Raw genomic sequence first — 27,991 nt, 5'->3', positions numbered from 1 at the left:
TACCGGGAAGCAGCCTGCGGAGGGCAGCAAACCTCCAGCAGCGCCTCTGAGCTGGGTTCAGTTCCTCTCAGCCCCCACGTGGTGGGAACACAGGCCTGTGTTCACACAGCAGGAAACAAACGCATGCACGGCCCCAAAAACCTCTACAGGCCAGGGCTGGTGGACAGGAAGTACTGTACTACTGTGCTGTACTTCTTTTGAGTAGCAGAGTACTTGTACTTCTACTCCAGTGAGGAAGCTGACATTGATTTGGCCTACTGCCTAATTGTTAATTCCCACATTATGACTGTGCATACAATAATCCTATTAAATATGATCCATATTTAGAGATTACACTAACCAGCAATATGGCTGGATTAACCTGTCAAAGGTCTGCTTTCAGAGGAGTCTAATACTTTTAAATACTTCACAGTGTATTATTCAGAGAGTGCAACACTAATATTTGTTCCCTGTAAACTGACTTCACGTCGGTTGATAGTTCAAATCTCAGAGGCAGTTTAGACAGGTTTATCCTCAGATTACAGGCATACTGTGGATGGGCTAATAGAGCTGAGGTCAGAGACACTCGGGCCGTGCTGCCACAAGATGGAGCCAGTTCTCCATTAAATAAGTCAGGAGCGGTCAGATAAACCTGCATCCTGCTTCAGATACAGATGTGTGTCATCCTCATATCCGCTCGCTCCTGTCTGTGTTTTTGTCTGAGAGGAACATCCGTATCAATCTCACTCAGCAGATTAGTTATAGATCTCCTATACCTCCATATGCTCAATAATCCTTCAACCAATGACATAATGTTAGGAAAATTAGTGGCATCATGACTATAACTCACTTCCTCATTAAACTGGTGTCAGTCATTATTTGACCCCTTCATGTGATTGTGCTCAAACATGCAAACACTGAATTTAGGAATATTTTAGTACACACACTAAAACTATAACACAATTGTACATATAGGAGATCTGATTTGACCCAGTTTGTAATCACGCTGATTGGTCCAAACTGCACCACACTTGAATTTAACTGTTCTAACTTGTTGTTTTCTCATTAATTGTTTGTGTGTGTGTGTGTGTGTGTGTGTATTTAACTGCACTCTCGACATAAGTGGTAATGAAAACTACAGTGAAACAATCAGTGCCCCGTTTTACTCCACATCGTTCAAAGCAACATGACTTTGTTTCTATTTGGTCTAATGAATTCACATTGCCAGCAAAGAGACGCATTGGGAGGCCTCCTGCTCCCAGATGAAGGTGCCAAAGGTGAAAGCTGTCTCCAAAGAACTGGATCAATAACAAAATGTTCCTGCATCAAGTTATTTAGCAATGATTAGAATCTGAATCATTTCATTCTGCAGTGGCTTTAATTTGGTTCAAACGTTGCTCATTGAGACTCGGACCATCAAAATCTTCACATCTAACACGGCACCTTCACAGTGCAGGTACAGCTAAGTAACACGTATGCTTTCCTGTTTTTTCTCCAACTTGACACATTTACACATGTTACTTTTCAGGTATTAAAAATATTTATTCAACCATTCAGTTATTCAGATGAATCATCCTCGTCCACATCATCTTTGCTTAAGTTCTGTTTTGCTGAAACAGAAACTAATGTATTGAGTACTGAGGACGCACCACCACTTGGTAGGAGAGCAGGCCTGAGAGGCATGTATAGGCTTGTTCTTCGCTGCTTGGGACAAATATAAAATTCTCACCATCCGCTGAATTAAACTCATCAATGTGGACCACATACCTTCCTTCACACTTAATAACGAGCCTATTGTTGTAACCAATACGTCCCTCTATGGGTAAATCATCATTCCTTTCCTCTATCTTCAAACTAACAGCTGGCAAAGAAGAGCAAGTGACATTTTCACTGACGCATTCTGCATCACTAGTATATACCCTTGTTTTCCAGCGCACGTTGTGAAAAGTGAAATAGGCGCTGTTGTAAAGAGGTGTTTGGAAATCACTTGTCAGATTACTGATGTGCTGGCCTTGAAAGGTGTAGAAGCCTGTATCCATGTAAGCTTTGATAACATAGTAGCGGAAGGTAAAGCTCCACGGGCTGCCAGTGTAAATCCTGAACGTGTAGATGTTCTGTTCTTCTGTCAGGTTATTGACCAATGCTATGAAGGGCAGAGCATTAAACTGAAACCCCTGCAACTTGATGGCTTGGTACTGGGAGCCATCAAGTAGGTATAAGTCCTCAGCTGGTATCATTGGAAAACGGATGAGCTTCAGAAGGACCTCAGGAATAGTTTTGTGTCCTTGGGCTGCCGCCCATCTCTCCAGTCCTTTCAGGATGACGGTTTCATTACGCACCACGAGGTCTGAGCGAGACAGAAGAGCTTTGACCAGATCAAATGGAAGACTTGTCCAGGCCGGGGAAGAGATCAACGCCTCACAGTTCCACGCCAGGTAGCGAAGGAAAACTTCCTGTAGGTCCTCATCACCTGTAAAAACTGCATAGTCATAGAAAGAGCTCTGACGTTGGAAAGTGGGATCCTCTGGAAGAAACCGTCTGAAAACATCTACAGCCTGATTCTTAAGATCTGTCAGGCCCCAGTCCAGTGCCATCTTCAGCATGCAATGGGCAGAGGAGAGTGTAACATTAATCTTTCTTGTGTAGAAAAATCTGAAATTCAAAAACATTTTCATTAGCAAGGTTCAGCTACGAGAAAGTGACTCTGGAGATAAAAATCAGCTACAAGTGGTGCACGTTTACCGGGCAGTTTAAAGCCACAGGTTTACTCTCACCTGACAAAGTTGTTGGCGTGTTGCCGGCAGTCAGAGGTGACATCGATGCTGAGGCGGCTGAAGTCTGGCTGTGAAGCTTTGAGGTCTGAGTTCAGAGAGAGGATGAGCATGTGGGCACAGATTGTCTCAACGCGCTTGCTTTCCACCACCACTGCAATGTTCACGTCGCATTTACTTCCACTGTCGAACAGCTCTCCCAGCTGCTGAGAGAGGCTTGCATTGTGGTCCAAATCGTAATCTTGGTTTAGATTCCTGTCGACAAATTCTGGGCAAAATGTGAGCACAGTGAGCGGTTTTGTTGTGAAGACAAGTTGGTTTCTGACTTTTGATCCTTTATTTGTCCATAGAAGATTCATACTTCATGCCTAAACACTGGTTGTCTTACCATTTTTGCATCGAACACCAGCATCCTCACTGTGACCACAGTTATGGATCCCCCAACCAGGAAATGGACAGTGGAGCAGGTTCACCTCGGTCCCAACACAGTCTACATCGTCCATCCAGATGTTACCATCCCCTAACACAAAACCAGTCATAGAAAATACACAGAGGCCATTTGTACCAAATATTGTTCATAATCACAGCGTTTCATCATGACTTGTTGGCACATGTATGATTGCATGAGCTTTATTACCGCCGCCGAACGCAGCTGATCCCAACGCTTCTGTCGCTTCCAAGAAATAGAGCTGCCGACACACTACATGAGCGTCGTTTATGTCCCAGTTGTCATCGCACACAGTCCCCCAAGCTCCATTATGAAAGATCTCCACACGGCCCTCAAAGGAATCTTGACCACCAACCAGTCTAACAAACCCTTCTGCATCACCTAAACAAAAAAGCAATGTAATGAGCAAGTTTAATCATCTGTGACCAATGTTTTCTACTGGAAAAGATGAAGAAAAGTGAGCTGGACCAAACCAAGAGCTCAGGATTTACCTTTTATTTACAACAAAATTCTGCTCATTCTTCTAAAACAATCTATGGTTTATCTTGTGAGTAATGTCAGAGTTCTGTTCCACCTTCAACCATGTATTGGCTCCACTTTCATGTACAAAACAAGGCCAGATTACTTCATACCAGACGACAGTTAATAATTAATCCAAATTTCACCAGTTAGCCACAACTTACTTTGCAAAGTTTTTGACCAAAAAAAGGAGCAAATACTACTACTATACTATACTATACTATACTATACTATACTATACTATATGTATACTATAATACTTTTGAAATACACTATATATGTTTTTTCATTTAGAGTGAATGGTTATATCCATGTTTATTGCCATTGAGAATATTGTTTATTCACTCAAGAAGATAAGTTTATTATAGTTATATTTATTTGTCTCATGCACTGAGAAGACAAACGCTGGTGAAGTTTCTTGGGGGAAAATTGCTTTTCTTTTTGCTCACTGTTAAATTAAACCATGCTTGGCTATATTAAAAAAAAAAAAAAACAGTACAACAGAAGTACTCCAGTACAGCTTCACAGAATAAGTGCAGTTTACTCACCAGCAGACAAGCTGACACTCAGGAAAAGAATGCAGAAAAATAAGAAGATATTTTCTTTCATTTTGATTGCAGTTCACTGGAGAAATGAGGGAAAACAAAGTTTCTGTCCTTAGTCTGTTTGTATGATATTTGTCAAATAATGACCATGCATGTCTGCCTCTTTACACCTAAACATAGCAGAGCTGTGACTCGCTGTAAATCCAGCCTCTTGGTTTCCTGTCAATTTCATGTTATGGCTCAGTTTAGTGTAAGAAATAAGTGCCAGGCAGCCAGACTGAAGATCAACATCAGCAGAAAGTAACAGTGCTGGCTGATTTTCCAGAGGCATACTGCACGTGTGTTTTCTTACATATAACCCAATACACACAAACACATGCAACTACAATTTTGCTGGCCTGATGGGACTGAAATTATGGTTAAAAACAGGAATGGACTTACCAGTATCTGAACTGGTGAAATCTTCAGTGTACGCAGTTACACTGAAGGGGTGTTGACCAGAAAACATCTGATGAGATCTCATACCACATTTCCTTCCCACAACAGATGTTTTTCATTTTCAATTTGACACTGACGTCTACCGCACATGCAGTATCTATGTATATCTAACAAAAGTCAAGTGTGATTTTTTTAAGAGCGTATAATTTGAATTTATTTATAATGCTATAAAACTGAGCTGGTTATACACACCTCAAAACTCTGTTGAAACACAGGTCAATGGCCTTCAGGTCGAGGCGATGGAAGCAGATACCAGCCTGCATGGAGAAAAACAGAAAGAAAAGCAGTCCAGCAACAGCTAAAAATCCAACTAAAACAGAAACTGATCAGTCACCCGTTATCACCAATTCTACCCTGACCTGTCCCCTTTTCACTCTAGATTAGACTTTCAGGTGTTACCTCTGTTCAACAATGGTGAGCCCCGGACTACCCTACTGAAAATCTAAACTTAAATCTCGTGCTTTTAAATATTCGAGTAGTCCTTTATTCAAATGATTTGACAGCCCCTTACCTTTGTCAATGTGATCCCTGTCTTGGATAACAAATGCCTGCAGTGACATCTTGAGGTCTTCATGCTGCATTGCTGCTCCATAATGCTGATAATGTTGTTAATATGTACAGGAACTAGTGAAAAAGAATACAGCACAAACCATAGGTATCACATGCTGTTTTGTGTTGATTTTTAGTCATCGATCACGTGTCAGTGAAAGGCATAATTATTTATTATTATATTATTAGTAGCTGGCTAGATATGGTAAAACATATTAAAATAATAGCTAGGTAGCTAGCAACTAGCAAGCTAGCAGCGACAGTACGTAGCCTATCTTATAAGATAGCAATTAACTTATCTGTACGCATCTCGCTATATCTCAAATTATCTACTGTACTGTATGCTATTTTGATACGAGAGAGAAATTATTTCAAAAAAATGTACGTACTATAACGTCTTACAGAACAATATACATAAAGATCCAGAGCTAGGTTAAAGGTTCTTGTTCTTGTTCTTGTTCTTGTTCTTCTTCTTCTTCTTCTTCTTCTTCTCTATAGAGAGTGAACGTGAACTGAAATGTGGAGGAATATTTTTTTTATTAATACTTTTAAAAATAACAAGTAGATAAGGAACACTACCTACTTAGATGTATAGAAAGTACGTGTATAAAAAAAATTATTATTTCAACTATACTTCTTTGGGATTGATATCAGCACTGATCGACACTCTCACTCGCACTCAAGAGATTGTGGGGGCGTTGCTAAGCAACCGTTAGCTAACTGCTACAGACAAAGTAGAGGAAGAAGATAAAAACCAAACAAGGTCCCAGAAAGAATGGATGTGAATATCATAACTACTAGCTATGTCAATTTTAGCTTTTTAACTAACAAGCTGTAGAGCACTTACCACCTGTGCGCGGCCTGGCTCTGGTTCTTGGGAGCCAAAAAGGCTTAAGAGCCAAACAAGGAAGACCGACATGATGTCAAAACAGGAAGGACAAGCGAATATCGGCAAAGTCCTGACGTTTCTCCGTGAATGGGATCACGGTGACAAGACGGTCCGAGGCCGCATGTTGGACACGTTCCTGACTCGAAACACAGGGAAGACGTTTTATGAGCTGGAGCTGGAGTTTGCGCAGGTTGCCAGCCTCTTCCTGGCTCGACTCACCACCTGGATGAGACTCACGTATCCTCCATCTGTGGCTCGTGTCGTCGGATCAGGTTGAACAGAAGCTCTGTCACTGTGCCGTTGTGCTGGACACATTTCTACACCATCAAAGTCAACTCAGTGCCCTGTTGATGAAGAAAAGCTAATACAAACAACATGAAGAATGTTAACTTTTCTATATCTTCAGTTTCATACATATCTGAATTACTTAACTGCTTTTTTATCCAAATGAAGTCCAGTCCTTCACTGAACATTCAGATACATGTTTGGGACATTCTTGGAGCTGCAGCTTAAAGCAATCGGGATTTTCCTTTCTGCATCAAGCCAGTGAGTGAGATGAAACACTGTACTTTAAACTAGTGTATCTGTGCCTCATCATGCACCTTTCGCCACTGACCCACATCTCTCCCGTTGCTCAGCGATCAGTACCTGGTGGAGTTCCTGGAGGATGGAGGCGTCCTCACTCTCCTGGAGATCTTGAGCCACTCTCAGAGCAGAGAGGAGGAAAAGGCAGAGGCCCTCCATCTTCTGCTCACTATCTCAAACGCTGGTCGCAAGTACAAAGAAGTCATCTGTGAAAGCCGTGGTAAATGTTGTAAAGACTAACAGCTGTATGTTTAGTGTTGGTTTGTACCTGTATGCTGATAACCTGCTTTACCTTTTGCATAATGTTTGCAGCACTGTAGGAGCAGCTTTGCCCGCTCTGTTTTTTCTATTGGTGCAGGTGTGAAAGCGATAGCAGAGTGTCTGGCTAAGTCAAACACAGACGAAACCCAAGAGACAGCGTGGACCCTCCTGGAGTCCCTGTTCCATGGAAACCCCAAATATCAGAACCAAATCTACAAAGGCCTGATTGCTCTCATGACTTGTACCTCCCCTAAGGCCCAGCAGCTGGTCCTGCACACCCTACGCACTGTGCAGGTAAAGCAAGAGAGTGCACACTAAACCGTACATCAATGCAAGCATCTTCATTCTCAGAGCGCGCATGTGCCCTCAGACCTTCTTTGTTTGACATTACTTAACCATAATACTGAAGAACAGATTTAGCATTTTTAAGGAAATTTTCATAAATTGAACATATGAGAAGAAGTTCAAAAGTCCTCTTAATGTCATCTCTCACAGTCCAAAATGAAAACAGTCCATCACAGCATGGTAGAACCTCTGCTGAGCGTGCTCAGGACCGTGCACCTGGAGGTCCAGGATGAAGGTGAGCCAAAAGCTACATTTAATGTCTTTTTAGATGCTGAAACTGTCATTGAAATCATAGATTAATCAGCTAGTAGCCCTTGTGGCCGACTGAAAAATCACATTTGAATCTTGCTTTGTGTGTTTCTGGCAGCTATAAATCTGATCTTAGACCTGAAGTGTTACGATGTGAGGCCGGTGCTGCTCAGTGGATTGGTGGCTCTGCTGAGGCCTACAAAAGAAGAAATCCAGCAGCACAAGAATATCAAAGGTTAGACTTTGCTCTGTAATTGTGTTGATTTTTGATAGTGTAGTATGTTTTTGGTTTTTTTTTCTCCCAAAAGACTGTACAAATACAGTAAAACAGCTCTTTTAGACCGATCAGTGACAGGGAGCGAATTTCCCTCAGGACGTTGTGCCAACTTGTCTGCAGTTTCTGAGATAGTTATGCAATTTTCCAACAACCCAAACCTTTCATGTGTTATTATTCTGTCATTTTTTTTGGATAAAATGTGACCTAAATGTGTCACATTAACACATTTTGTCGATACATACAATCCTGTCAGAGTCTGAGATAATCAAGACGACTGGATCTCTGCCTGTGTTCCTGCAACAAGCTGCTGCAGCTAAAGCTTTACGGTATGGACACAAATATTACTTCACAGTAACTAAACATAATGTAATGAATGTTTTATTATGCAGCAAAACACTGACAGAAAATGTGATGTTTTATAAAGCGATGTTATGAAATACATATTGAATTCATATTACTGTTATAGCACTTTGATGACGTAGCTGCTGTCATGCAGCACGGTTGTAATTTTTATGCTGCTGAATGCGTTGAAGCTTGCTGGCTGAGGACAGTCAAGAGGTTTCTCGTGAGCTTCTCTCTCTTGGAGTGATCCAAAATCTTCTGTGCGCAATGGGCAACAGGGAACACACCGATGCCCAGATACAAGCCAGTCGGGCTCTGGAGGTACAGAACATACATATATGTCATATATGCATACAATAAAGACAAACGCATGTGTGTGCCCAAAAGTTGATTCAGTCAGTTTAGATGTGATGATCAAGGCTTTGAGAGTCTCCAATTTTTGGTTTAGATACCTTGAAAGTGCCTGAAAGTACTTTTACTCTTAAAAAGCTATACAAACCCTGAATAGAGTGCTTCATCACTCAAATACACATAGATACATTCAGACAGATACATACTGTGCATACACACACAGCACACTAACACATTAAATCGCTGTTATCTCTGCCAGCACTTTGTCCGCTCTTACCCAGGTGTTGAGGAACATGTGCAGAAAGTCACTGGCAGTGCACTGTTTGCAGCCTTCATGGTGAGCTTCAATAAAGTATTAATATTAAGATAAGTGTTGGTTAATGTGGAAGCTGCTCGAAGGCCGCACTGACAGACTCTGACACCGTCTTTGTACAGCACGAACCTGACACTGTGTACATGAATATGGATGAAACACAAGCAGAAATCCTCCTAACTAACAAGGTGAACATAACTGAAGGTAATGTTGTCATTGGTTCTCCTTAAATCTGGTCAAATCTTTAATGTTTGTCTTTTTCCTCAGTTGCCTGTATGTGAGAATGATTGTTTGGGTTTTTTTCTTGTCTTTGCATTTCAGTTTTTGAAGGTGATAAACTCTGAAGACAAGTGGAACAAATCATTTTGATAATGCCGATGACGAAAATTTCATGTCAAAACTGTTATTAAAAGTTTCGTTCTGAATGCTGTTTACCTCTTTCATCTGTGGAATTAAAAGAGATTTTAGTTTTGGCTTCAGTTTTCATCAAATTCTCAGCAAGAAGGCAAATAACTATGTTTCAAAAAATGTTGAAGTATTCCTTCAAGCAAAAGAAAAATACAGGGTTAAGCACGAGGACGGCAAAACATAAACTCAGTAAAATATACAGATACAGTAGTGATGACATGTTGGATGAGGATGAGCTGATAGTCACAAACTAGAGTATTTTTACAGTGTAGTACTAGTACTTTTACTGAAGTAAATTATCTGAATACTTCCTCCACCAACTGGCATCAATTAATTGAACGCACCCTCTCATACAGGACAATGACAGTCAATTATAATCAACGTGAAATCATCGTTACTCAACCACCCAGGGTGCCATTATGCAATGTTCATTTCGACCCGCCTACCGGAGATGACGTTCAATAGCGTCTCCTGATTCCTTTCATTTGATTGGACGAGCAGCAGTTGTCCATCCTGAAGGTGGCGGGAGACCAAATTAAATCCGTGAAGTAAACAATGTCGGTCATGCTGTGAGCAGGAGGAGAAAAAGTCGCTTCATGCGCTATTTGGTGATGAGCACGTTACGTTCAAAGATACGCGGAGGAAAGAGAGCCGGACTGGGGATGATTCAAACACCCAAACCACAGCGGAAGAGGTCAAAGACGGCTGTGAAGGAAGGTAGCCACCATGTTGATGCTAAAGTTACTAATGAAAACACGTTATAGCGTTAAACATTGAGATGAATGTGGACATGTAGCAGCTCAGGTCACGTAAGGCACTGTGAATGCAACACTGGTACGATGTGTAACGTGAACGTAGCACAGCACAGCATCCACACTAAGTAAAAATCTGCATTTTTTTTTGTTAAAACTGTGTCAGGACGGCTTTCGCAGTGAAGTTTTCAGCCTCAGAAATGATCCAAAGATGCATCCAGAGGTCCAAACTTCAGCTCTCATCATGTCCCCCGTTTGATGTCTTAATGACAAACTCATTACAGAAACAGCTTCTTTCAAACGGAGCTTCGTCTTAATAAGCAGCGGTGAAGCAGGAAGTCCCCCTCTATGTCCTTTAATCTCCTCTCAGTGTTTCCCCCCTCAGCTTATCCACTCAGGGCTGTCTGATACACATTTTCTCACTTTAATGTCAGTGTTTTCCTTTTTCTCTCAATGACAATGATGGTTTCTGGTCCTCCAGAGGAAACCTCGTCCTCACCGTCCACATTTCACACTTTCCACGATCCTGCTGATGTTTCTGTGCTGCGGTCGAAGCTCCTCGGCTGGTACGACAAGGAGAAGAGGGAGCTGCCATGGAGGACGCTGGTAGGGAGAAGCTTTCCTTTCACTGGCTTTGGCTTTTTTATGATCATATTTGGTTTTTGAAGGCAAGTTTGGTTGAACTGCAGCGGACAGAAAACCTGTTTTTGTACTGTAACAGGATACTTCACTGAGGTTTCTCTTACATCTAGTTTGGTGGTTTCATTAGTATTTATTGTCACTTACTTTGATGAGTGCTTTGATTACTTTTACTGGAAAACTAACCGGATCTTGTGTGTCTTCTTCAGGCTGTGACAGAGTCAGACCTCAACATCAGGACATACGCAGGTAAGAAAAAATGATTTCTTGTCAGATTTATCTAACTGTAACTGCTGCTGACACCGTTTATAAGACCGCTTCCTCTCTTTTTTCACAGTGTGGGTTTCAGAGATCATGCTGCAGCAGACCCAAGTTGCCACAGTAATAGATTACTACAACAAGTGGATGAAGGTAGGCGCCTTTGAGGCGTTCGTTATGCTGGAGTCCTGGTGACATATCGAATGTGATGCTGCGTTATGTGTCATTTTAAACTCTGTCTTCACGCCGTTCCAGCGGTGGCCCACGGTGCAGGATCTCGCAGCCGCTACGCTCGAGGTGATTACTGAAAAGCAGCCGCTGAAGATGATGCTGATGCTGAAATAGGCTTGATTTCACATAAGATGTATTGATTTCCTTCATGTGCAGGAAGTGAACCAGATGTGGGCTGGCCTCGGCTACTATTCCAGAGGAAAACGGCTGCACGAAGGAGCTCAGAAGGTCTGTGAATCTGCTGTATCAAACTTAAAATGGTGCCTCATAATTGCGTAATGTGGTTAAACTGCAGAGTGAATGGTATCTGGTCTTCAGGTGGTGTCAGAGCTTCAGGGACAGATGCCTCGTACAGTCGACAGCCTGCTCAAACAGCTGCCCGGAGTGGGACGCTACACTGCTGCAGCTATCGGCTCTATTGCGCTGGGCCAGGTGGGTCATACACACATCTGCACCACAGCTGTATCTGTTTCTATAGGCCAGAGTGAACACTTGATAGCTGCACCGCTTCGACTGACAGGATCTCTGCTGTCTAGGTAACTGGAGCGGTGGATGGCAACCTGATCCGGGTGCTGTGTCGCCTGAGGGCCATCGGAGCTGACTGCACGAGTCCTGCGGTGACAGAGGCCCTGTGGTGAGATTAAGCTTCAAACTAACACCCTCAAGGACCCTGAATTCTGACTTTGATACCAGCATCTACTTTAACATCTGTCAGTGTCACTGGGATGTTGTGAAGGGTGATGTTTCAGATTGGATGCTCGTCTTTCTCAGCTCAGCATGTGATAAACATCAGCGTGCGGCAAAGCACAAAAGGCTCAGACCAGTATCAGGAAGTCAGAGCAAGTTAGTTAAAGGCTAAAGAGAAGAGAGAAGTTTTTAGATTTCTTTTAAAAATACTTAGCGAGCCGCTTCCCTGATATCTGTAGGTAGTTTGTTCCAGAGCTTTGGGGCGTAATGGACAAACGCCGCATCCCAGATTTTCTTTCGACTGTTGCTGGAAATTGAATATAGTCTTAAGATGTATTAATTGTCTGTGTTTTAGGAGTCTAGCCAATACGCTGGTGGACCCTGAGAGACCTGGGGACTTTAACCAAGCCATGATGGAGCTGGGAGCACGAGTCTGCACCCCTAAAGGCCCGCTGTGCAGCCAGTGTCCCGTGCAGGCTCACTGCCACTCTTACCACAAGGTGAGAAGCAGCCTAAGTGCTGAAGCAGCGCTGCTAAGTAATGGCTGTGCTGAGCTTTGTGCTGTAAACGCAGAAGAAGCCAGTGCTAACGTAGATTGTGAATGCCTTGGATCAAAGTGCACGTGATGGTGAGCTCATACAGTGTGTGAACGTGCAGGTTCATGTGAAGCAAGAGGAGAACTCCAGGAAGCTGTTGGGGAAGCCGGACAGGAAGCCGTCAGCGCTGCCTGATATAGAAGACTGCAGTAAGTGTCCGGAGTAACTCTTCTCAGACCTTCACGCAGCGAGGATGCTGTATTAAAGTGCTTCCTCCTCTCCCTCAGTGAACAGCGGGACATGTCCGCTGTGTCCCTCGCAGCCCTGGGACGATGAGTTGGGCGTCCTGAACTTCCCCAGAAAGCCGGCGAAGAAGCCGCCCCGAGTGGAGCGAACTCTGACCTGTGTGGTGATCAGACCGGGAGAGGAGGGAGAGGACGAGTACCTGCTCACACAGAGGCCCAGCAAAGGTCGGTGCCTGCAAAATGAACTCGTCTGCAGCCTGATCTGATAATCTTCATAGATCTAGAGACAGGCTAAGATTCTAGAAGAGTCTTCAGTCAGTCTGCGGTCCATCAGGGTTTTGGGAAATGTGTGATAACTTGAAAAATGAAATTACATTTACAATGACATATGTTATAAATAATCCTAAATAAAAAATTAAACTTCACAGGTCTGCTGGCAGGCCTGTGGGAGTTTCCGAGCCTCCTGCAGGAGGAGAAGAGCTCTGACATGAAACAGAGGAGGGCGCTGTGCGCTCAGACCAGCAGGATACTGGGAACCCATCTGACTGACAGCCTCCTGCAGTATGTGGGAGAGGTAAGCCTGACTTGTCTATCATGCACACAAACTCCTTCTGTATGTGCGCGGCGGCCTTCTGATCAGCATCCCTGATTGGCTGTTTGCAGGTGGTTCACGTCTTCTCCCACATCCACCAGACGTACGTGGTGCACAGTGTGTGTTTGAAGGACGGCGACGCACACGCGCAGACTGAAAATGCTCAGTGGCTCACCAGATCTGCTCTGCAGGAAGCTGCTGTGTCCACAGGAGTGAAGAAGGTTTGTGTTTTGTTTACACAGAGTGTGTGTGTGTGAAGCCCTGCTGTGTAACTGAGGCTGCATCCACACTAATAACGTTTTCATTTTAAAAGTGTTTTAAAGCCAAAATGGTCGTCCAGATGAATGTTTTAGCTCCGTATCAGAGGTAATCTCCTTTCAGACTAACACACCTGAACACACATCACATGGCCGCTCACAGACACTGGGCGTGCACGTGTGTGTTTTGGTGCTGTGGTGATATGATACAGTGCAGAGTTTAACTGCATAACAGCTGTTAGCATAGACAAGGTCGGCAAGTCCTGTGTCAAGGCTCATCGATATATTGAGGCTGATTTAGATTTTTTTTTTTTTTTTTTTTCAGAAAAGGGTCACACGACAGGGGTGACTGATAAGACCCAGTCAGGAAGCAAGCATGGGCGTCTCTGTTTCGATCCATCTAGACTACAACACAATCTCTGAGTTTTCAAACTGAAAGAGGGTCAGCAGAAGGAGCAAACATAGCAAGAGTTACCTGTTTTAAAAAGAAAGCATGTTGGTGTGGATGTGGCCTGAGGTTTGCAGTCCCTGCAGCAGCAGGAGAGCAGACGTCTGCTGTATCGTGCATTACAGGTGTTCATTTTACATTCAGGTTTCCCTGCTTTTAAGCCATTAAATAAATAAACTGAGTTTCAGAGGAGCTGAGGGGCAGTTCAGGTTGTTCGTAGAGATTGTTTCAGAAAGGCGTGACAGCAGGAGCGAGTCAGTGTGTGTGAACTGTCCATGACTGGGATCAACATGTTCTACTCTCCTGCAGATTATGAAGCTTTGTGACTCCGTGCAGAGTCAAAAAGAACAAACGTCTGAGGTAAGCACATCTGTACGTTTACAGATTTCATAATCTTTTACAAGAAATGTACCTTATTCTATAATCCTGTGTTATTAATCTGTGTCATTTGTCTCTGTTTGTCTCACCCAGGATGGAAAAAGACCAAAGAAAGACAAGAAACCACAGACCTGTAAAAAAGCCAGACTGAGTGCAGCTAACGGCAGCAGGCAGCTCTCCCTCAGCTCCTTCTTCAAGACAGTTAAACAGGAGTGCTGATGGGTGTGTGTGAGAGTCACACAGGCTGCCTTACTGTCAGAGTATGAATTAGAAACAAAATGCCAACAAATTATTTTAACAAGATCAGTTTGTGTGTGTTGTATATCATGTTTTTATCATGTTGTGACTCGTCTTGCTTTGAAATGACTTTGATGGCATCCTAAAATTTCATGTCGGACATGTTTTTACAAGCAGTTAAGATAACTGTCATGTTTATCACCACAATAAAAATGCAGCGTCAGTGGAAACTAAGTGTAGAGAATGTAAATGTAGACAATAAAGTCCAGACACAAGACAAACAGCAGGTCTCATGTCAGCTGCTGATCATCATCCAGTCAAGATCTGTATGTTATCACAGTGAAAGTGAACAAAAACCTGTTATTTTCCATGATAAAACAGAAGCTTTCACAGGTTCTAACACAAAAAAGCTCCAGTTAAAGCCTGAAGTGAATATAACGTAGATTACCTTAGAAAAACCTGAACTTATTCAGCGTTTTGGGTGAGATGACTGGTGTCAGGTATGTGAATACTGGAGAAAATGGAGAAAAGTCAACTGTTAGGTGCTACAGTCTCTCCCAGCTATAAGATCAGGGAGGCCTGCATGGATCCAAGGTCCAGTCCTGGATCAAAGTCCACTATCAGTCTTATGTCCACAGCCAGCACTGAACTAACAGGAGGTTCAACAGCAAAACTCACAGAAAAAATGGTGTACTGATATACAAATTTCAGTCATTTATATCTTAAACTAATTAGAAACATCAGATTCATTCAACTCTTGATGGACAAGAAGGTGCTTTTCTTTAAAAATGTGTACATGCTGTATGATAAAATACATGGAGTTACACAAAACATTAGCAGCAAATGAAAAATAAAATCCTAATAATCACAGTTGGTCAGTTTAACAGCGCCCCCTGCTGTGCTGAACATGCAACAACCAGCTGCTCCAACGCAGAAAAACAGGAAACGAGCGTCCAAAGGTTGTCCAGCCAGAAGCTGACTTCAGATCAGTGAGTCGAGTGTTACGTGGAGCTGCTGCAGATTTTGGTGTTTTTCTTCTTTTGGTTTTAAACTTTTTTATATATATATATACATATATTTCCAGATGGCTTCTGCATGGCAGACTTTCCAGAGGATATTGGACAATGGAGGTATGAAAGTGATCATTTTCCACCACGCTTAGTTTTGTTGCAGCTGCAGAGGACAGTCAGTGTAAAACAAGCCTGTGCTGTGAGTGTGTGTGCAGTGTGTGGGAGCTGCAGATGTGTCCTCACAATGACTGCTTTGTGGCTCGTCCCATGACTCGCCACCATGCCATTCTTTAAATGATATGATCTTGTTACAGGGGTGGGAGGAACGGGGACCAGGATTCAGGGAGGACTCTTTCATTGTCAGACCAAGTCTACCTTTCTAAATATTGGATTTTTGGTTTACATTCACAGACCTGCATGCAGAGTGTAAGAACCTGCCATTTCATGTGCAGACTGCAACACAGGCTGACTTTAATCACTGATGAGTTCAAACCACTGCAGCTCTGATTTGTAAATGAAGCCTAAAAGTCCCTTTTGTGTTCCAGACAAGAGGACCGACCCATGGCTGCTGGTCTACTCCCCCGTCCCGGTGTCCCTCATCTTCCTGGTTTACCTCTGTGTGGTCTGGGTCGGCCCCCGTCTGATGAAACACAGACAACCCGTTGACCTCAGAGTCGTTCTCATTGTTTACAACTTCGCCATGGTCGGCCTGTCTGCCTACATGTGCTATGAGGTGTGTTCCTGCTGCTTTTTAACAGGGAAACCAAATCAATCCTGAGCACAGTCATGATGGAAATCCTCAGTTTTACTTGACAGGTGTGAGTATGTCCAGTGTGCTGCTGCTGCTGCATGCGATGATGCTGGTGTCCTTTCATTAAGTTGTGTATGAATGTTTAACAGTTCCTGGTCACATCCTGGCTCTCAAACTACAGCTACCTCTGTCAGCCTGTCGATTACAGCACCAGCCCGCTGGCCATGAGGGTAAGCATGTCCACCAGACAGCTCGCAGTGCAGTTAGGAGATGAAGAATACGCAAAACTCATCTGTCTCCAATGTCTGCGTCCTCCAGATGGCCAGAGTCTGCTGGTGGTTTTTCTTCTCCAAGGTCATAGAGCTCAGTGACACGGTGAGTGTTTGTCACAACATCTGCAGTGAAATCAGAGTCAGAATGCAGAGCTGAGAGTGAAACCGTGTCCTCTGTGAGCAGCTCTTCTTCATCCTGAGGAAGAAGAGCAGCCAGGTGACTTTCCTTCATGTTTACCACCACGGCACCATGATCTTCAACTGGTGGGCGGGAGTCAAGTATGTGGCCGGTGGACAGTGTAAGTGTATTTTAGTAATTTACTGAGGGTGCTGTAATACTTATATATACACACACACACACACACACAAACCATTGACTTCCACTGTTGTCCAAAAACACACACACTGCACACACTCCTGCAGTGGGAGATCTGCTCCCACGTAGTTTTTTTTTTTTTTTTTTCAAATCAATCCCACATTGTCCAGGACTGCTGCCTTAAACACTCACCAGATCACCAGCAGTGTATTAATCCGCCGTTGAAAATAGTCCCAGACAAATCCGATGTTTACTCCTGTTTGAGTAACATTTGCTAAAAGCCACATTGCCCAGCTGGCTTAATGTTTTTCTTACCCCCCTTCTTGTTCTAAATGAAACAGTTTATTTATGGTCTGTTTTTAATGTTTTGCAGACAGGTTTGGAAAGTTGGAAGTTACCGAGAGTGTAGAATAACACCAGCTATAGACTTACACATTTGATTACCGGTTTTGTCCAACCCGTATGAAAAGGCCCCTCAGGACGACGCTGAGCTTGAGTTTGATAAATAAAGATTATTGAAGGAGCCTGCAGAGTTTGTGCCTGCGATGATTTCATTTTAAAGAGATCAGGCTTTCAGGAGCTCAAGACAAAGCGAGCGAGAGAGGTGTGTGTTTACTGTGTGACGTTGAGGGACTTGATCAGAAAACACTTCACTCCTTAAGCTCATTAATTCTAATTCTCCACCGTCTTAGTGGTCAAATGCTGTCTGCTCCTTTGCATAAATGTGTCACATATGACTGAAATGTTAAAAACTAAACCTTAATTCATTCTCCTTTCTATTCCCCACCCTGCAGCGTTCTTCATCGGGATGGTCAACAGCTTCGTCCACATTGTGATGTATTCTTACTACGGGCTGGCGGCCATCGGGCCTCACATGCAGAAGTACCTGTGGTGGAAGCGATACCTGACGTCTCTGCAGCTGGTGAGCGACTCCATTCACAGCTGTGTGTGTGTGTGTGTGTGTGTGTGTGTGTGTGTGTGTGAAGGACGCTGCCGTGAACGTCTCCCGATGTCTCTCCAGCTGCAGTTCATGCTGTTCCTCCTGCACACGGGCTACAACCTGTTCACAGAGTGCGACTTCCCCGACTCCATGAACGCGGTGGTGTTTGGTTACTGCGTCACCCTCATCATCCTCTTCAGTAACTTCTATTTTCAGAGCTACGTCAACAAGAAGAAGCAGAAGTGAGTTTCCTGTCTGCAGTACCCGCCAGCGTCCACTAGAGGGAACAACACACCCACAGGTTTTTCTCAGCATCAAACTGGGATTGTTTACACATTTAGAGACTAATTTGAGTTTTTTTTTTTTTTATAGAGCCAGTCAAAAAATTAGACACTGTGTGATCATTCAATTATTTATTTCTTAAATTGAGAAATGACAAACATTCAAATGATTGCTGTAAACAAACTGTACATTTTATACATATAATAATAATAATAAAGTAGGTCGGTTTCTCTGCATTATTGCAGAATTAAAGAGTTCAAACCCTCCTCCAGAAATAAATCCAAAAAGAAAAAAAAAAACACATTAACAACAAAATACGGAAATGCAAACATTATTTTTTCCCACTGTTAAAGCAAACACGGCAAAATGATATATTCTTTTCTACACTTCAGTCTAAAACCGATTGAAAGATGCAGATTAGAGAGAAAAAACATGAGGAGGAGGGAGAGGGCATTTCATCTCCATTCAGGGGTTTTGTGGTGTGTGAAGTTTAATATGGAGACTGGACTAACAGCATGTGTAAGCTTGATCTGACCGAACGTGAAGTGTCTGAACACCAGCGTGAGTCAGATTCTTTGTACACGATGAGTTCTTGGCCAAAAAATGTCATTCTGAGCCTGAGAAATAAAGTGTATTGAAGTTAAATCAACAGGGCATGTGTCTGAAATATTCATAATTCTTCTTCTTAATAAGAAAAAGAGGCTTCTGTCTGATTTCTTTGACTTATTTCATTCCTTCATTCAAAGTGAGGAAAACTCAGAAGAGCAAGATAAAACTTTTTTCAAAGCAACATTATGCAAGAATTGGTATTTTTTTTTGGTATCTTTTGTTTCAGTTCTGCTGAAACACAGCTAGTGTTTTCAGGCCATATGCATTGTCTGCCAAGCGTTTGAATGTGGAGTGTGTGCGCAATCGAATAGCATGTTGGCGATGTGATAGAGGCTAAATTGCACAGAGTATGCATTGGACAGTTGAATTTATTACAAGCCAGCTGAGATAGGTTTGCGAGGTTCCTTTCAAGGCTTGCTTGGCGTGAGCCGAAATTTATGCGTTTGCATGCAGCCTGAGATGGAGCTGAGGTTAGATGACTTTCGGCATCCAGAAAAACTACAAAACTCTGAGACGGATGACGATAAGGTTACAGCCTACGTCGCAATCTTTCATAAATAACATTGGCAAGGATGCACGCTGCTGCTGGACCGCTGTAAGACAGATCATACAGCGAACGTCAGGGCAACCCTGCATTAGTCTGTTCAGCTAGAGCGTATAATTCATCGCTGACCGTGTTGAGGTTTGGGCTTTTATGGTCTCCTCTGTCTGCACCGAGAATGCTGAGCTAGCTTCTTCTTACAGCGCAGAGTGGAAATGACAGAGGTGTCAGTCTCCCTTTTAAAAGTCAGCGTGTCACTGAAATGATCTCGAAGCTGTTGTTTTAAAATAGTTGCATAATGTTGCTTTAATCTTTCCTCTTGGGTGTTTGAAGCTCCTCTAACCCAGTGGTTCTCAACCTGGGGTTAGTGCCCCCACACAAAGCCACGAAGGGTCAGAAGTGAATTAAAGGGGCCTTCCATTGATCTAGCATTGCGCTTTCATTAAAGGTGCAGTGTGTCGGATTTAGCGGGATCTATTGGCAGAAATGGAATATTCATGAGGACGCTTTCATTAGTGTATCAACTAAGAACAGTTGTGTTTGTGTTACTTTAAAATGAGCCCTTTATATCTGTAAAAGGGGGGGGGGGGGTACCGCCATGTTTCTACAGTTTTTGGTGATTTTAGTGGCCACTGTAGGGTATTCAGTTGGTTGCAATCTGCAACCTCACAGCTAGATGTCACTAAATCCTACACACTGCTCCTTTAAATTGGAGGACTCGCAAGAGCCGGACTAAAAACAGAGCGGTCAAAACGGACGCAGCCGAGCAGTCAACATATCCGACTTCTAGTTTCTAAAAAGGGTAAAATCACTGGTCCTGCATTTCCCATAATGCAGCTAGACGTCTTTCATTAAACCCTCTCTGCCTGGTAAACGCCTCCATATTTCAAACTCCACCTCCACTCCGCCGGGGTTATTTTCTCAGACTAGAAAGCTCCCTTCACTTCCACAGAAGGCAGTAATCAACAGTGTTTACAAGCTCAGTCGGACTCTTCATGACAATTAAACCGAACTTCGTGTGTAAAATTGTCTGAGTAACAGAGCAGAAAATACAGAAGTTGTGTTTTCTCAAATCATTCGTAGGAATTATCGCATCATTTTCTTCTGTGGAAGCGATTCACATAGAACAAAAACTAATTTTGGTCGAACTGGTCACAATTGGAAGACATAAGCGACCGGTGACAAGTTTTTAGGGGTCACAAGCTAAAAAGGTTAGGACCCACCGCTCTCGCCCACTTGGCCTATTAGACAGGTGCAGTTTGCATCGTGGTCAATCTGTTATGTAAGTAGTTAATCACACGGCAGAATACCCAACCACATAAACTGACTTCCAAACTTTTTATGTCTGTTTCATCTCGCTGGTTTTCCATCCGTTTGGGAAAGTAGGTCAGAATAAGCTCTAATTTACTGTGATTTGCTGCGTGACCCATATTATGTATTTTTTTAAAAAAAAGAAGAAAGAAACAGGAAGTAGAGAAGAAGAGATCCAAGTGTGATGAGGAGGCTGTGGAATGAGGTGGACTGCAGCGTAGTAGAGTAGGTGTGGTGAAGCGTGCCCGGCTCCAGTGTTGCTCTATGTCTCTGTGTAGACGGAGGACATGTGGCTCAGGCTGCGGTCGAAGCTGCCCACCTGGAAGAAAATGCTCTCCTCTGGGCTGGAGGAGAACTGGCACCCGGCGCTGCCTTGCAGGTCCTGGGTCAAGCTGAAGCCTGGAACAGACGAGCAGTTTAACACGTTGATGAAAGCAATCAGGTGGTCTTTTATGATCTCTTATGCTCTCTCTGCTTGAGGTAAATTGTCTTCACCTGCAGTGCCAGTGTTGCTCGTCGACATGTGGAAGCCATTGTGTTGATGGGAAGCGTAGGCGTGAGAATCTCCAGGGACGTGGACGCCACCGACCGTCTGCTCCATCCTGTAGGAGTCTCCGAAATGGAAGCAGCTCTGAAAGCTGCCTTGGTATTCTAGGAAATGAGGGAGGATGTCGATGAGCAGGGAGGAGAAAGAGAGGAGAAAAATAGCAGCAAGACTTGATCAACTGCCACCAGCGTCTATGGGTGATTGTTTCCAAGGTCAGCAAGCGTCCGCTCCATCCAGCTGAAACTTGATGTGAATCTCAAATTATGACAATGCTATATTTGTGTTCGTGCTAACCGTGCCAGCCCCATAGTATGTAACATTTGTCCCCATCGTCTCAGTTTGTACTCAGAATCGACCACAGGAGTCACGATAATGGGAAAGCAGCCTTTCCTGGAGCGCTTTTACGCAACTCCCGACCACAGCGTGGTTACAGAGACGTCCATGTGTAGATCTTTACAGGGAAAACAGTGTTTAAAGCATTAGGAAAAAGGCTCGGGAGTGACAGCTGAGCCTGCCATGTTAGGGTGCTGAGAGACAGCTGAATACATGAGCCAGCATTTTGTTGGCTAATTCAGCACAGGGAAAAGGCTTCCGGCATGTGGTTTTCCCCACTCTGTCTCTACGACTCTAATCTCTCTCTGTCCTAAAAATGCTCTGACAGAGCCACAGGGCAGTATCGGTGCTCGAAGAGACAACTTCCTCTGTTTCAGGCCTTTCATGTGGGTCTGCTGCTACAGGAAGCATTTGAGAAAGGACACAGGGGTGTTCTTATGTATATTCAAGTGATCCGACTCTGTGGATTCTCTCAGAGGAAGCTGTTTAAAAGTAATACTCAGGCTACATGTTACTGAATCACCTGCAACAGCACAAATGTCAGGATATTAAATTAAAACGGCAATGAACATTTTCAAGTTCAAGTCAAAACCCATTTCCTGAACAAGTTACGGTCCACTCAGCTAAGATGTGTTTGGGTCAGTCTTACCGTCGTTGGCAGACTGATGGTGGTGATAGTGAGAGTAGGGCTTGTGGTGAGGGTGGCCATGCTGTTTCTCCAGAGGAGGAGGAGGCGTCCCCGTTCCCTTCATCCCCGGGGACAGGAGGGGACCCGACACCCTGGACAAGACGCAGAAAAGGTGGGTGAAATAGAAATTTAAACATCTCGATGTAGTATTCATCCCTTTTGAGACAGTCTTTATAATTTCTCAATAAAATGCTTCATGCATTGTGACATCCCAATCAAAGCCGGAGCTACATGCCGGCCCGCTAACCACATGATCCGACAAACCCAGCGGAGCAGTTAGTGATCCTAAACACACAGAAGAAGAAACATTCCAGGCGTGTGGAAACTTGGGCTCCCCACACGTAATCGTCCTCCTACCACATATTATGATCTTAAGTCAACAAACAGCAGAGTGTGCATTCAAGTGAAACCAACCCCCCCGCCCCCCCAAAAAAATACGTATACACACACACACACACACACACACACACACACACACACACACACACTGCCCACCATTGCAGCAACCCCAGGCTCTGAGGCCTTGAGAGAAGAAAGCACAATAGTGTTTACATTCATGACTTTTGAGAAAGAGAAATACTAAGATGACATGTTTGTGACTCTGTGGACTCATACAGCCTGGAGAACAACGGAGGCTCCCACATTGGCTTCTTTTTGTGGATATTGATCACTTCAATAAAAAGTCTGATGCAGCAGCAATTACAATCGCAGCTGAACTGGTTCACCCTCAGAATGAAATGAACGCTCTGCAGCTTCAGTCACTCTGTGCAGAGGCCGTCAGCAGCACCCGAGACCAAGTTCTGCACAACATCGTATCATCTAATGTGAAAAGCACGCCGTTATCATGAGGTTGTTTATCTTACATTTTGTATTTGCCGTAAAGTGTGCACATCAAGGGATTTCTAAATATTTGGAGAATTGCACCGTGCATTGAGAGGGGAATTCCACCTCAAAGTCATCACTGTTGTGGAAATAGCAGAAATGTAAAACCTCTCTCAGTCATGCCTCGTGTCACATAAATGTGAAGTTTACATGCCTGGCTCAAATCTAAATACTGAGTCACTTTTACATAAAAGTCCCGACTGCAATCTTACTGGGTTGCACCAAGTAATGCTTATGTTAACATGGCATGTCTGAACTGAATCACTAAAATAAAATAACTTTCCGAAAGACTCCTCATCAATTTGTTGCTGATTAGTTAGTTAAATGAGAAAATGGACATGACTCTTATGTCTGTATGATGTGTGAAGCTACAGCCAGGAGATGGTTAGCTTAGCTTAGCATAAACACTAGAACTGGGGAGAAACGGCTTGTCTGGCTCTGTCTGAAGTTAACAAAAATCTGCCTAGCAGCACGTCATATTGTTGCTTTACATATTAAAGGAGATACGACGTGTTGATTGGTGAGCTACAGAGGTGCTGGGAGGTGGATTTTGTTACCTTCAGAGCAAGGATAGCTGTTTTCCTGTTTCCAGTCTTTATGCCAAGTGAGACATATTTAATGTGCGTCTTTCTCTGCCTTCATAAGATCACTTTATTAAGTTTACCCAGGAGCAGTTAAGACCCGTGTCTGGAATTTATACTGACACTTAAAGGTGAAATGTGAACGTTAACAAGAAACTCAAAATGACCACTGATTTAATGACCTAATGTTGTACACTTGACATTAACTTAATGGAACAGTAATCTGGTTCAAATCCAGACTGATAGCCAACAGACCTGCCTTTTAAAAACAGAGCTGGCCAATCACCCCCCCCAAAATATTCAACAGCTACTTAGTACCCTCTCATGACTGCATATCAGGAATGCCAACACATAAACTGCTGCTGTGTTACTATGTGCTGCTGTGCTGTGGAAGCATATGGTTTGCACTAAGCGCTATATGAATGTGATGACAGAGTGCTGCTGGAGGCAGCGGAGCCCTGAGACGACGGCTCGCTGCTGGCCTGGCTGGAGCCTACAGTATGACCTACTGCTCTACGTGTGGGGGACGTCCCACCCGGCACTCAGTAGCTGGCAGTGGCTTTGTGCAGGGCATTTGGCGGAGTGACTGACGAAGGGAGATGGTAAACGCTGTCAACGAAAGTGAAAGAAGCTGTGAAGGAGTTCCTGCCACATTTTACTTACTTATTGTAAGACATAGCTTCAGGCTCCGAGTGTTTCTGCCTTTATCAGTAGAGATTATCATCAAACTGTGCATAAAAATACACTTTGACCCTCTTGTTTTATTGTCTCTATGAGAGGTCATGTTTCTGCTCCTGTATGTCTTCTTTCTGCTGACATGTCTCAAAAAGTATGAACGGATCCCATGAAATTTAAAAATACGATTATATTTCTGGGATTCAGAAATTGATGTTTTCGATAGTGTAGAATCACCTGAAAACAACAATTGTGTTTTCTTTCTTTAGAATGACCTCTTAACGTCTACAGAGGAGGTGGGTCCACCATGTTTCTACAGTAGTCCAGAACAGACAAACTAAGCACTGGCTCCGGGGAGTGCCTTACACCTTTATCATGAGTTTCGTGCTGCAGGTGAGTTGTGTTTTCATGTTTGAGGTACTTGAGTACTTCCATTTAATGCAACTTTGTGTTTCTACTCTGCTACATTTCACTGGGCAACATTGCACTTTGTATTCCATTAAATTATTTGACAGCTTATAAAATCTGATATTTTTAAAGATTACCCTACACAACATTATATAAAGTAATAAAATTGGCTCCACTTTAACCAGCTATATCAGTAATAATAATCAAATAACGACATAACATGGAGAGGGGCCAATTTCCTGCTCTACTTTTTACTGCTCATGTAAAAGTATGAACACTAGACTTTTACTCATAATGGGGTGTTTTTATTGTGTAGTATTGCTGGTATGTCAACGATCTAAATACTTCCTACACCACTGCTAATACCTTTGACACAAACAAAAAGCAGGACTTTCCAATTTCTGCAGGATTAGCAAATCAAACTTGAGACTGCGGTGACAGGACTGATGCCTTTGCGAGTAACAGCTGGTCGGAGAATTGTTCTACATTGAATGCGAGTGCCTTCTTCTCATCATCATGTTCACCTGGGTATCAAATTTAAGTGTTTAACCATATATGGACTGCACTTGACCTCCATGTGTACCTCCACAGAATTGAGGAAGCTTGTGTGGCACCTTGTGTTAGTCCAGCTCTGGAGAAGCTAGCTGTTAGTGAGCGTGGCTAATCCATGAGCTGGCACAGGCCCAGTGCGTGGCCATGTGTTCCTGCAGAGAGCAGCATTCCCCCAGGAGCTGCTGTCAGCACAAACTCAGGAAACAGTTATACTGTTCATATTTTTACAAGCTGCCTCTATGTGCAGCTAAAGTGAATCATAAGCTAATCACTGCCAGCTGCCCCCGGTCCTGCTCTTGCTAGTCTCTTGCTTGCTTGCTACTCAGGCTGGAGGTATGAGGGGAATCTTTCACATGCCACATTAATCTCTGCCCCGATATTCATCTTCACTGACCATCCTGCACTCCACTTTTTCCAGCCAGCCCACCCACTCCTGTCCTACCGCAATGAGGGAGTGATTTGACCGTTGACCTGATGATTCCTGAAGGTGGGGTTGGAGGGGATTTTGAGGTGAGGTTGTCATATTGACGGACTATATTTCAAATATATATAGAGGGTTGAAAGTTTGGGAAGAGTGTGGACAGATATGTACAGCCTTGAGTGCTGTCTCCTACAGCAGAGTGATGTGACCTAAACTGCATGAAGATGGTGTTGGGTGGAGGTGTTAATGCAAACATTTTTGAAGTGATGCACCACATGGCTTTGGAGATCTCACTCTTTGCTCACTAAGAGCACAGTGAATATCTCTGTGAGTAATGTGAAAAAGCTGAGGTCACTGTGGGAATGAGATCTGTCTCAGCACTGAAGTTCGTGACTAAACTCGGATTTTAGAAATGCTGCAACAAAAGGATGAAAATGACTTCCAGCCTGAACTGGACCCTAAAGCCACACAAGTCCAGAAAAAAATGACTTGTATTGAGGTATGTGTGCACATACATTGACTGCAACTATCGTCCAGAACATTATTACAAATTGATGCACTCTTGTTGTGTTAAAGGGAAGCTGCCCTTGGATTCTTGGCTCTTTGTACTGAAGCGTGATGGGGTCAAAAGAAGATTCATGAGGAGTCCTGCTCTGCTCCTCGTTCGTCTTCCTTCACCTGCAGCTAACTGTCCCACCAGGGAGCAGGGATCAGACCCTGTCCTCCGCAGACCCTGCGTTCTCCACAAACACCCTCTGCCTCCCCTCTCATCTCCACCCCTTTGTAGCCAACATTAAGCCTCTCTGATGGATGACAGGGGCTTCTTTGGCGCAGACTGGTGGGAACACTTCTGGTTCTGGTTAGCAAGCTAAAGCTGTGCTTGAGAGACAGACTGCAGCATCCTGGCTAAAGCTAAGCTAAAGTTAAGCCAGGCCCGCAGGCCCCAGTGTGCAGACCGTAGCCAGGGCTCGCGATATTTTTGGGGCCCTGAAAGCTCTCTGTTAGAACTGGAAAGATAAGTGCCCTTAACACAAATAATCTGTCCTTAATCACCATCCGTCTTGGAGGAGTATTGACAGTAAATCATTTGAATCTTTTCTGTAAGTTAACCGTTTGTGTAGACGGGTTAATTGAAGACTAGACATCTACAGCTGAGCACCGCAAAATGACTGACTGACCACATGCTGCCATGAGCGACTACCTCAAAAATGTTTTTGTTTGGGCTGTGAGATTGACGCTCATTTTCTGGATCACTGTAGAATGATAATGGCTGGAAGACAGACAGTGTAGAGTTACGAGCCGTGAACGTCCCCCTTCAGAGCAGGAACTCTTAATGTAGCTCTGTGCCACCATCCTAATTCAATTAGCCCGTGTCAATCACTGCTGAGGTATCAAACCACCTCAGACTAATATTTGCAGAGGGGCTCTAATATCAATATGCAGGTAAAGGCAGTAGACTCTCCCCTCCGCAATTATATAACCACATATGGCTGAAGCAGTGAATGACAACATTTACCACCCATCTCTCTGTGAGTACAGGCCGCCATGGTGGAACAGCCATCTCTATGAGAGAGGCCCTACACATACACACACACTCACTCACACACACACACATATGCACTCGTGCCACGCCGATCGCCAAATGTATTTTAACTGGCATATTTTAATATTAGCTTCAGAAAAATGACACTGGTATTTACAAAGTAAAAGGAGTCTAAATGGCCCATTTGAGCCAGAGTAAACACATTTAGCTATGAGGTCAGAGGCTGCCACACTAGAGGCAGGTTAGTTTGATAATTTTGTCAAAATGTTTAATGTCCTGCTAAACCGTTTGGGAAAAACAAGTGCTGCGCTGATATTGACTTTGGCAGCAGCCTGTATACTCAAGGCTTTAAACATGTAAATCAAATGCTCCATCGTCAGGCAAATGTGAGTAGACGTTTCATGCCCGGCTAGTCGCACTGTAGGTCCCTGCCACAACTCGCTTTTTGACTCCTCACCCCACCCTCCGTCCATACTGTGTGATGAACAGATAGGGCACTACAGTGTGCGTGGGGGGGCATGTGTGTGTGTGTGTGTGTGTGTGTGTGTGTGTGTGTGTGTGTGTGTTTGCATTTCTGAGTACTTTTAGGTCAAACATCTTGATTTGATGAAATCTGGAAATTGCTGCAATTTCAATGTAGCATTGTCATCACATCACAAGTACGTAGGAGCTTGAGGTGAGGAAGATATACATGAATGGGGTAGATTAATTATATGGCATGATGGGCATTTAAGTTACAT

General features: G+C 43.6%; 5 protein-coding genes across 8 annotated transcripts in view; 3 read left to right on the top strand and 2 right to left on the bottom strand.

Moving 5' to 3' along the window:
* Positions 1-1,601: 1,601 nt before the first annotated feature.
* On the bottom strand, positions 1,602-4,326 carry LOC143318003 (galectin-3-binding protein A-like). Its single transcript, XM_076725874.1, has 5 exons — positions 4,266-4,326; positions 3,388-3,579; positions 3,139-3,270; positions 2,754-3,018; positions 1,602-2,631 (listed from the first exon to the last, which is right to left on the bottom strand). The coding sequence occupies exons 1-5, from the start codon at positions 4,324-4,326 to the stop codon at positions 1,602-1,604; spliced, it is 1,680 nt and encodes a 559-aa protein (XP_076581989.1).
* Positions 4,327-5,998: 1,672 nt separating this feature from the next.
* Positions 5,999-9,370, top strand: armh1 (armadillo like helical domain containing 1). 3 transcript variants are annotated; one of them, XM_076726093.1, is made up of 11 exons: positions 5,999-6,435; positions 6,676-6,744; positions 6,837-7,003; positions 7,142-7,338; positions 7,540-7,624; positions 7,757-7,873; positions 8,169-8,241; positions 8,449-8,578; positions 8,868-8,945; positions 9,044-9,125; positions 9,243-9,370. In XM_076726093.1, exons 1-11 carry the CDS (start codon positions 6,227-6,229, stop codon positions 9,263-9,265), a joined length of 1,230 nt encoding a protein of 409 aa, XP_076582208.1. In that variant the 5' UTR covers positions 5,999-6,226; the 3' UTR covers positions 9,266-9,370. The 3 variants fall into 3 exon arrangements, 2 of the variants coding, with proteins under 2 accessions (XP_076582208.1, XP_076582207.1); XR_013076990.1 differs by having other exon boundaries at positions 6,112-6,435; positions 8,890-8,945; positions 9,243-9,298; XM_076726092.1 differs by lacking the exon at positions 9,243-9,370 and having other exon boundaries at positions 6,112-6,435; positions 9,044-9,208.
* A 459-nt stretch (positions 9,371-9,829) lies between these two features.
* mutyh (mutY DNA glycosylase) lies at positions 9,830-14,872 on the top strand. The gene is made up of 15 exons (XM_076726089.1): positions 9,830-10,046; positions 10,563-10,687; positions 10,930-10,969; positions 11,058-11,131; positions 11,234-11,275; positions 11,366-11,437; positions 11,528-11,641; positions 11,746-11,843; positions 12,252-12,396; positions 12,554-12,641; positions 12,720-12,902; positions 13,106-13,251; positions 13,341-13,490; positions 14,284-14,334; positions 14,446-14,872. Exons 1-15 carry the CDS (start codon positions 9,926-9,928, stop codon positions 14,569-14,571), a joined length of 1,575 nt encoding a protein of 524 aa, XP_076582204.1. The 5' UTR covers positions 9,830-9,925; the 3' UTR covers positions 14,572-14,872.
* Positions 14,873-15,453: 581 nt separating this feature from the next.
* Positions 15,454-18,811, top strand: elovl8b (ELOVL fatty acid elongase 8b). Of its 2 annotated transcripts, XM_076726099.1 has the most exons (8): positions 15,454-15,578; positions 15,674-15,719; positions 16,145-16,332; positions 16,500-16,580; positions 16,669-16,725; positions 16,807-16,921; positions 17,733-17,860; positions 17,960-18,267. In XM_076726099.1, exons 2-8 carry the CDS (start codon positions 15,674-15,676, stop codon positions 18,122-18,124), a joined length of 780 nt encoding a protein of 259 aa, XP_076582214.1. In that variant the 5' UTR covers positions 15,454-15,578; the 3' UTR covers positions 18,125-18,267. The 2 variants fall into 2 exon arrangements, with proteins under 2 accessions (XP_076582214.1, XP_076582213.1); XM_076726098.1 differs by having other exon boundaries at positions 15,532-15,719; positions 17,960-18,811.
* A 2,011-nt stretch (positions 18,812-20,822) lies between these two features.
* The window catches only part of glis1b (GLIS family zinc finger 1b), a 71,899-nt gene continuing 64,730 nt past the window's right edge, over positions 20,823-27,991 (bottom strand). Inside the window, exons 10-12 of the mRNA XM_076726088.1 lie at positions 22,151-22,281; positions 21,117-21,272; positions 20,823-21,020 (exon numbers count right to left, since the gene is read on the bottom strand). Of these exons, the coding sequence (XP_076582203.1) occupies positions 20,884-21,020; positions 21,117-21,272; positions 22,151-22,281 (424 nt within the window). The 3' untranslated portion in view covers positions 20,823-20,883. The remainder of the gene's footprint in view (positions 21,021-21,116; positions 21,273-22,150; positions 22,282-27,991) is intronic.

This window comes from Chaetodon auriga, chromosome 3 (genome assembly GCF_051107435.1).
Source record: "Chaetodon auriga isolate fChaAug3 chromosome 3, fChaAug3.hap1, whole genome shotgun sequence".
NCBI classification, from domain to species: domain Eukaryota; kingdom Metazoa; phylum Chordata; class Actinopteri; order Chaetodontiformes; family Chaetodontidae; genus Chaetodon; species Chaetodon auriga.
This window is presented reverse-complemented; position numbering and strand designations above follow the sequence as displayed.